The sequence below is a fragment of the Lupinus angustifolius genome, chromosome LG08 (genome assembly GCF_001865875.1).
Source record: "Lupinus angustifolius cultivar Tanjil chromosome LG08, LupAngTanjil_v1.0, whole genome shotgun sequence".
Lineage (NCBI taxonomy): Eukaryota > Viridiplantae > Streptophyta > Magnoliopsida > Fabales > Fabaceae > Lupinus > Lupinus angustifolius.
The window spans coordinates 14331251-14341288 of record NC_032016.1 but is presented as its reverse complement, the minus strand read 5'-3'; the positions used below and the strand labels follow the sequence as shown (position 1 = coordinate 14341288).

General features: G+C 33.6%; 2 protein-coding genes across 3 annotated transcripts in view; one reads left to right on the top strand and one right to left on the bottom strand.

The window, feature by feature from the left end:
- LOC109354859 (SKP1-like protein 21) overlaps positions 1-4037 on the top strand; it is an 8717-nt gene extending 4680 nt beyond the window's left edge. Inside the window, exons 3-10 of one of the 2 annotated variants that reach the window (XM_019597644.1) lie at positions 188-409; positions 687-878; positions 953-1063; positions 1137-1215; positions 1427-1530; positions 1696-1877; positions 2315-2448; positions 3626-4037. In XM_019597644.1, the coding sequence (XP_019453189.1) occupies positions 188-409; positions 687-878; positions 953-1063; positions 1137-1215; positions 1427-1530; positions 1696-1877; positions 2315-2448; positions 3626-3642 (1041 nt within the window). In that variant the 3' untranslated portion in view covers positions 3643-4037. Of the gene's footprint in view, positions 1-187; positions 410-686; positions 879-952; positions 1064-1136; positions 1219-1426; positions 1531-1695; positions 1878-2314; positions 2449-3625 lie in introns of both variants that reach the window. The other variant, XM_019597642.1, reaches the window with a different exon arrangement.
- Positions 8476-10038, bottom strand: part of LOC109355301 — a 20908-nt gene continuing 19345 nt past the window's right edge. Inside the window, exon 11 of the transcript XR_002108647.1 lies at positions 8476-8487. The gene's annotated coding sequence lies outside the window, so the exon portion shown is untranslated. The remainder of the gene's footprint in view (positions 8488-10038) is intronic.

Below are 10038 nucleotides of genomic sequence, written 5' to 3'. Positions count from 1 at the left end.
CAAATCCAACAATCCTAAAGAATGTATATTTCCATTTGGGGATAGTTTCCCAAACTGAATACCCTCACTGAATTCTAATTCTAGATGCCAATAATGGGCTTACTCTATTTAGAACACATTAAATGCAAGTCAATTTTTGTTGCCTTGTAGCTAGTTTGTGATGTTAATTTAATTTTGAAATGCTTAGATGAAATCCTACATCTGGCTTAAAACTGCGGATGGTGCTATTCAACAAGTTGACGAAGATGTTGCCATGTTTTGCCCCATGATTTGCCGGGAAGTACTTCAGACAGGCATGGGATCTTCCAAAACACATGCTATATCTCTTCCACAACGGGTCAACCCTGCCATATTGGGTTTAATACTTGATTACTGCCGGTTTCACCAAGTCCCAGGCCGCTCTAATAAGGTCTGGTATAATTTCAACTTCCATGCGATTCTTTTCTTTCTCTTAGGAATATGTATTAATGTATTGATTCCTTCTGTTTAAATTTGAACATTTTATGCTTGGTAGTTCTAATGTATACTCAATCAATAATTTGAACTTCTACTTAACCCAATTTAGGATGTATTTGGTAACTTATCACTGTCGTTTTGTTTTCTCATCAAATTATAATCTTTTTGCTTTTGTTTCCTAAAGTATGGAAAAGATTATGAGTGTTTGTAGTTGATTGCTACTTTTGTAGGAGCACAAAACTTTTGATGAGAAGTTTATTCGGATGGATACAAAGAAGTTATGTGAGTTGACATCTGCTGCTGACAGTCTCCAGTTGAAGCCTTTGGTTGATCTAACCAGCCGAGCACTAGCTCGGATTATTGAAGGAAAAACTGCTGAGCAGATTCGTGAAACATTTCATTTGCCTGATGATCTCACCGAGGTGTGTGATGATAGCCAAAAGTGACCCTTAAAATCTGCAACCACGTTTCTTGATTTATATATGGTCTTTGACAGGAGGAAAAGCTGGAGCCTCTTAGAAACATAACTGATGATCCACGTATTCGACTTCTAAACAGATTATATGCTAAAAAGAGGGAAGAGTTAAAAGAGAGGAAGAAGCTGAAGGTATTCACTATCGTTATGGGGTGACTTGCATTGACTGTGTTGCAACCATGCTAAAATTTTCCCCGTGTTTCAGAATGTTGAGGTCGAGGAGGAGGAGCCTAAGGATGAGCGCTCAGTCGATGATCTTCTTTTATTCATCAATGGTGCAAATGGCGGTATGTCATGTTTTTAAGGGGGGGGGTTACTGCATTTATTTTTCTCCTCAATCTAATACTTCCTTGTGATTTTTTCTCTTGATGTTCTCTTCATTTATTCTATCATATTGCTTGTAGCATAGTTTTCGTAAGAGTACATTAATTTTCATGCATAGCACCTTGTTTACACTTTACATAACTTACTTTAAGAATACATTTGCTTTTGCAGATATGAAGGGAACTAGAGTGAATAAGAATAAAAAGAAGAACAGGAGAAGGAAAGACCATGCAAAGGATCCTTCTTTAAAAAATTCAAATGAAAAGGACAGTAAGGTTAGATTCTGTCACTTTTTATTTTTTTCAAACACTTGTTAAGGGTATGTGCATGAGATGCATATTCTCCGAACTTACACGATGATCACTTGTTGGCTGCAGCTTTTCCTTTCTTTTTTGGACAACATTATTGTGTCTCACTGAATATCTTTTTATATATTTTAGGAGTTGAGTCATCTACCTTCTGCATGTCACAATGACAATTTTGACAATTCCTTTGTGGCCTCTCCAAGTAAAAACTCAAGGATGCAAGGTCTTCCTGCTGTTAATTTTTCTCCAAAGCTTGAGTTCATTGATGGTGATCTTGATGATGATTTAGATCCTGCAATGAAGGAGGAGCTTGACAGGTTAGTTAGATATATGTTTGTGCTATTTCTTCAGTTGAGGGAACATAAGTTCACCATTTCTAATTTGAGTGATTGTGAGTTCAAAACTACATGTCAATCAATATACATCATATGTTCGATAGATATCTTTAACCTCATGGCACCAGCATGAGTTAGTTATAGATATATTTTTCATCTTCCACAATGAACATGTAGATACTCTGGACCCCAGAATCTTTCTGATCTGTTTAATGCACTTTCTCAGTGAAAATGGTTGAGATTAGAGAGGATTCCTGTTTAATTTAAGTTATGGATGTTACATGGGCTGTAGTTTTTCCCCTTAAAATTGGTTCATTCATTTACTTTACCAGATAGCAAGTGGATTGTTTATATCACTGATGAGAAGGATAGTTTGTTGTGTGATTTATTTTATTAATTTACCTTCTTTTTGCATGTAGAGAAGTGGAAGATTTTGCACGAAGACTCAATTCAGACTGGGAAGCAAGGATGCAAGAAATTTTATGTGTAGGCCAAGACAGAAGACTAGTACCAATTTCTACGAATACCAATGGTTCCACACACTTGTATACAGGTATGTTCTTATTTCTAGCTTCTTACTACATTCTTTTCAAACCTTATTGCCTTTGGATTCTATCATAAGCATTTGGGAATTTTGCTCAAGGTCTGAGAGCTAGACAAGTGGTGATGGCATTGCAGTCACATATCACATATGCTAATTATTTTTAAAGACATTGTTTCACGAGGGTTGATCAGTATGTATGCTTTTTTTCTGTCCTTGTTAGCATGTTTTATGTATCTACGTGAATACTTCAATACTTTTCACATATTCGTATTTGACACTTATCCGATACCGATACTCTCTGATACTTAATCAGATCCATATGTATTTATGGAATATAAAAGTTATTTTTTTAAAATAAATAAGTAATTTATAAATCCGATATTTCTAAATACTCTCTAATACTCTTAAAATGTTTTTTCCCGTACCTCTCTAGAGTCTAGACACTCAAACTACCATATTTTAAGAAAGAGAAAAAAACCATAACGCATAATCAGTCAAGTAGAAGAGAGAATCATGGCATTCAATCTACAAAGTGGAATTATAGAGAAAGAGAAAAGACAAAATATGTGTATTGCATCGAGAATGAAGTAGAAATGCATCACCATAATGATGATAAAAGATTAAACGAGGTAGATACTATTTCTATTTGTGTCAATAAGCAATGACTTTTATTACAATATGATTTTCATTTTGTACTTGGTGATCTCTATGAAGTATGTTTTTTATTTGGTATTTCATAACAACAATTATATGTTTATTATGTTTTCTTAATTTTATTCGCATATTTTATGTGTATCTCAAACATATCGTATCATATATCTTCCAAGAATATGTGGATCAACGTACAGGATACATTTTGTATCCAATAATTGTATTTGTATGGATGCTTCATAGTATCTGGTTATAACATAATTGGAAGTTCTGAATTTCACCAAAATGATTTTAATTGATTACTTACAATAGAAAATGGCAGTAAGGACTTGTAACTTTTTAATAATATATGACCTTAAATCTATTAACAAGGTGTTGGTTTAGGTCAAAGGTTAGATTCCTAGAAGAGATACTTGTTGGGGGACAGTCACACACATCCGAAGGGATTAGTTCCTTATCCATTAGGTGAGGTGATACCCTTGGTTATACCAAAAGAAACTAATGTTATTGAGTGCATAATTTATGGCACCTGTAGGTCTTCATCGGAGATAGTGCATCACTGGCAGATAATTTATTTTCAAAGGTGACTGGAAGTTGAAGTAATCTAGAAGGATGACAGCTTAGGGTTTGCTGTTGTCTGAATCTCGGAAGCCCAAGTCCTTGTTTGAACACCATGTGAGTAATATTTGTTTGTCCCTTTTAACTTTAATACCAAAATGTACCTTTGTTTTTTACCTTTGAACATTTTGAATTTTGCGGACCAGGGAAGAGGGGCAAATATAAGGGAAAAGTTAGAAAGTGAGATAAGGAAAAAATAGGAAATGAAAAAAAAACTCTTGGAAAGCCATTTGAGCAAAATCCACTCGTTGGCCTTGACCTTGTTTTATTGTATTTATCTGGGTCTCAATAACTGTGGCCAGACCTCCAAAAAATTTAAATTAGTTTTATTGTCATTTTTGCATTGTTTTGGCATTTTTAGGTGGTTGAGTTATATGGCTGAATTGTATTATATATCTTTCATAGACTATGTGCCGTTTTTAGCTTATTAAATGTGATTATAGTAATTATATGATTTCTTTAGTGGTCTAATTGATTGGTAGAGTGATGTGCTGTTATATGTTTGGATTGGAACCAATATAGGGGATTAGTTACTTATTCCTTCTTGTCCAAGTTCATTTTCTCTCTTAACTTCATATCATTTCTAAGATGCTTCTGAATGATGCTTGCATACCACCTTATCAGATTTAAGGTTTTATTGCTAGTATTTATTCATTGCATTTCTCCCTTGTTTCATACTGTAGTTGCCCAGAAAGGAAAGAATAGAAATTTTATATTGCAGATAGGGACTTGACTCCAGTGCACTTGCAATTTTGTGATGCATTTATAGAATAATGATTTGTGACCAGTTACTTTAACAAAGGATAACTTTTATTGATCTGAATTACAGTCTCCAAATTCTAGAAATTGGTTTGGATGATAATAATTTGAAGGCTATTTATTAGCCTTGTGGTTTCTTGGCTGTAAAATCTTATATTCTTATCCATTTATCTGCTCTTTCCTTTCTCTCTGCTGTGTTTATGTTTTAACGTGGGGAAATACATGTTTTATAGTAAATGTCCATTGTTACCTTAAAACTGCTATCTATATCTAGTACTCTAATACTTGTGTTTTTTCTTATCACCCCAATTTCCATTTGACATCAATCCCATTCAACTGGAAATGTAAAAAACCCAAAAAACGTGTAGTCACAGTGCAGAATAAACATGTTCGGAAACACATTCCGAAAATAGTATTAAAAGAAGGTCCCCCTCCCCGCCCTCTACCCTTCAGTTTAAGGGCTATGAACTTATGATTAAGCATTAATTGATATTTAATATTAATTAACTGTAGTTACAAATATTTCTTTTTATTTTCTGTCAAATGTTTCAAATTCACTGTAAATTCGAGCTGTTCCATCTGGTTTATTTTGCAATTCAGTAACAACTAATATATTGCATGATGAGAATTTTCTTAACATGTTTAGATATACATAGCAAGCAAACTGTATTCATTACCATGCCGCTGATAGAATAGAAAAAATAGGATTTATTATTTCCATTGTATTGAATTATTGATCAATAATATTTTAATTTGAACTAGTCCAACTGCCCTGCGCAAGGGAAGTTATAATCCTTGATCAACAAGTACTAAGCATCTAAAAGTTATGTTATATCCTATTGCAAGTTGTCTATAAACAGAAAGAGGAAGAAAATGTGTTGTAGTTTGATATGTATCTGAATTTAATGTCCCACAGTGGAAGTATTTATGAATGTAGTAGTGTTTAACTGTTTTTATATCCCATTTGTCTTTCTGGAAGAAGGGACATTTGTGTTTCTGGCCTTGTGGATGGGTTATGAATGGATTATCAAGTTTGTTATGGCTGTCATCCCTTGCTATGTTAAAAAAAATGTGGGATAGTACTCAAGGAATTAAAAACTTAATTAGGCCTTATTTAAATACAGTCATTCAAATTCATTTCTTCTCCAAAGCCTTCCATGAGACTTACTTGGCCTTTTATTATTAGCATTTAGCTTTTTCATATCAATGAAATCGATGTGTAGATCTTTTTGCTTTTTCTAATACATTAATCATCATAAATTTGTTGAATTTGATTTTTCTTTCACAATCATAAGATTATGTAAATATGTTGATTCTAGAATACTAAATATGATAATTCAAAGATTACGTAGATATGTTGATTCTAGAATACTAAACCTATGTTAATTATAATCACATATCAGCTTTACTAATAAAAGAAACATAAAAGCGGTATACTAGTTCTTAGTCCTTTAGTTATAATCATTCTTATCCCTTTCACTTTACGATCACAAGGGAGGGAAAGAAAAGGAGCGCGATAATGATCAAGGGAATGTAGTAATATAAATCAACTGTCAAACACGTTTATTTGGCAAACACTATATAGCAAAAAAAAGGTAGGTTTTCATGTGCATTTCCTTTATAATAATAAGTGTATAACAAGATTCCTAAGTTGACAAACGTCAAGTTTGTCAGTTGGTCTAACACTATTAGATTCGTTGTAGATGTTAACTTTTGATGGACATCATTAACCTTTCATATACAAAAAAGTTACACCCTCTGACTGTGCCTCATATGTAGACCTTCTTCAACTTAAAATAATGTGAATTTACAACTTAAAAGTAATCATGACCAGACAATGACACTTGGTATAAACAATGTAGGATCAAAGAGACGAAGACATCGTCATCAATATTCAAACCATGGGCAACCAGCATTACAACGTAGCAATGAAATATATATTTTGGTTAACCTTAGCCCTTCCCCAATCATAAGGGCTGAGAATAACAAAACTCTTCTTTGAGAAATCAAATAAGAGAAGACTATTCAATATTATAAAGCTTCAATACAAAATTTGGACCATACTGGCTTGTATAACTCCAAGCTTGGAGGTCTATGCACTCTACTGGCTAGGCGTGGCCTTGAGCCTAGGTGACGATCCTTCTTGTCCCAAATACTTTTCAAAGAGCCTGAATTAAATACTCTTTTCTTAAAAGGGGAGGAAATCCTATGATCTTATATTTAGGAATTCCTGAACCAGGCATTTCCTCAGGATCATCGAAATAAGAAAAATACTATTGATGGGTATTTCATCAATTTTAACTCTTCAATTAATTTTTTTTATCGACCTGCTTTCCGTATGAGACGCTTTTCAAATTTGTTGACACTGCCCCATGAAACAAAATGTGTAAACAAGAATTCATACCTCTGATTCTGAATGAAGCCATAAACAAGACTTTCTTAAAAAAAAAAAAGTGTTAACACTTTCATATAAAGCCATAGAGGATGAGTATGAAATTTAATTTTGGGTATGAAAACGAGTAGGCATGACCGGACCACATCTTCTATCTTCTTTTTGGTGATGTTGTGAAGAAGATCTTTGCTTCTCACCTTGACAAGGTTGTGAAGGAAAGGAAAGATTAAGATAATTAGTCTAAGTCTAACTAGGTACTTCTATCTTATACTCTTTAATATACCAAAGTAGTAATGCTCAAAATATTTTAAAAGAAATTGAAACACTTCAAGTTTTAAATGAAAATATTTTTCAAAATACTGTGTAACAAGTTACTGAAATTTGAGTAACAGGTTACATGAGTGAAAATCAGTTATCCAACAGAATTTGAATTGGAGTAACTGATTACTTTTGGGTAACCGATTACCCACTTGCTGTAATCGGTTATTGAGAGCTGTTACATCAGTTTTTCAGATTTGAAACTCCAGGGTTTTCATCCCAAACGAAATGCCTTCATTCCAAACAATTCCTACTCTTTCATAAAGGCTCAATGATCGATTGGAAAGCCTATTTAAAGGCATTAGAACTCACAATTATTGAACTCTTTCACACTTTTTCTCACAACTTTCCTACACTTTTCTAAAATAATTTTCTGCACTTCTAGCAACTTGAACTCAAACCTTCAAAGATATTTTTCTGAGTTGTTCGAAGTAAAGTGTTTTAAAGTTTTATAAACTTAAAGAGCATTATTACTAAGTATACAAAAGAGTTGATTGGATTGCAAGTGTTACTATATTTCATACTTGTAAAGGCAATCCAAGCCATCATTGTAATTCTTCATTCATTGTAATTACTTTCTTTCACAAGGGTGTGAATAGAAAGGGATAGAGTTACTTGGAAAGGTGTTTTCCAAGCGTATAAGTATTAGTGAGTGTGTAAGGTACATAGAGATCTTGGAGTGAGATATTGTAATTACAACTCATAATATTTAGTGGAAAATCTCTTGTGCTGCAAGAGTACTGGACGTAGCCTTCGGTGTACAAGAAGGTGAACCAATATAAAACATCTGTGTACTCTCTTCTCCCTTACCTCTTTGATTTATTCTTGTTTATTTTCTGCAATATTATTCACTGCACTTTAACTCTTCATTTTGCAAAAAAAGTGATCATAATTTCTAGTCAACTAATTCACCCTCTTCTTAGTTGCAATCTCAGTCTTACAATTGACACCAGAGTTTTTTTTTTGAGTAAGTTATTCTCAAAACTGATCCTACATCAAAGATGACCACAAGATTATTCTCATATAATCCCAAGACTTGGATATATGAAACACAATTGAAGAAGGATCCTATGAACCCTTCACAGTTATAAACAGTGTAAGGGAAATAAATCCTAAATCTTCATGGAATGATGAAGACAAGAAGAAGGTGCAATATGACCTAAAGGCAAAGAACATCCTCACTTCTGCTCTTGGAATTGATGAGTTCTTTAGAGTATCTAACTGTAAATCCGCCAAGGAAATGAGGGATACTCTAGAGACCACACATGAAGGAACAGAGGAAGTAAAAAGGTCAAGGCTAAACACTTTCTCTCAAGAATATGAAATGTTTCGAATGAAACCTGGAGAGAAGATACTAGATCTTCAAAAGAGAATCACCCATCTTACAAATCACCTTCTTGCTCTTGGTAAAGTATTATCTAACAATGACTTGAACTTGAAAGTTCTAAGATCACTTACTAGAGCATGACAACCAAAGGTAACAGCCATTTCTGAAAAGAAATGTTTATCGAAAATGTCTTTGGCTGCGTTATTTGGAAAATTGCAGGAACACGAGTTAGAGCTCATGCAACTGGACTAACATGAAGAACAACAGAAGAAAAAGAAGAATATTTATCTCAAAGCAAAAGTTGACAAATATGAGTCATCAGAGGATGAATCCGATAAAGAAGAGATATAAGACATGAGTCTTCTTGTGAAGAAATTAAGCAAATTCCTCAAAAGGAATAAAGGTGGTAGAATTGGACAAGTAAGAAAGTTCACCAAGAACAATGATGCTTCTACTTCAAATCAGACTTTTACATTCTTCAAATGTGGCAAGACCGGCCACATGAAGATGGATTGTCCAAATTTGAAAAAAGAATTCATTCAAGGGAAAGAATGAAAAAAAGACCAGAAGGAGAGCATACATAGCTTGGGAAGACAACGATACCAGTTATGCTTATGAACCAGAAAATGAGGAACACATACATCTCTCTTTGATGACATCTCATCATTCCGATGATGAAGAGGTAAATGACTCAAAACTATATTCTTCTGAATTACAAACTGCATTCAATGACCTGCATGATGAGTACATCAAACTCACAATTTAAAAAAAAAACAGAAAACTGAGTTAGATTCATTTAGAAACAAACCTTCATCATCTTCCTGTCAAAACTGTATTGCTCTTGAAAATAAAGTTACAACATTAAATCTTGAACTTAATAAGTTAAGTAAGAGAAGTAAAAGTTTAAATAGGATCATCAATGATCAACGACACTCAACAGACCGAAGAGGTCTTGACTATTTAAAAGGTCACGTTTCTAAGAAACCTAGTATCCCAATTAAGATAAACTTTCACAAAGAAAGTATTCATGCTCATAAACATAATAATGATAAAACTAGGATACATAACCATCAACCCACATGCACATATTTTAAACATCATGGGCATACACCAAACACTTGCAAAATTAGAAAATATGGTGTACCCCTTGGTCATTATAAATGGGTTGAGAAAGGTGCTAACCATATATGACCCAAAGAATATTGGATACCTAATAAAACTTAACCTGTTTTACGGGATAATTTGGGAGCCGCCTGCAACCTATGATATTTGGATAACAGCTGCTCAAAACACATGACGGGCGACAGATCAAAATTCTCTATCCTTACTCCAAGGGACAAAGGATATGTCACAAATGGTGATAATAACAAATGAAAAATTCTTGGAGTTGGTAGAATTGGCAAGCATTCCTCAACTACTATAGAAGGTGTGTTATATGTTGAAGGACTCAAGCACAACCTTCTTAGCATAAGTCAACTATGTGACAAAGGCTTCCATGTGACATTCTACCCAGATAAGTGCATCATAGAAAGTA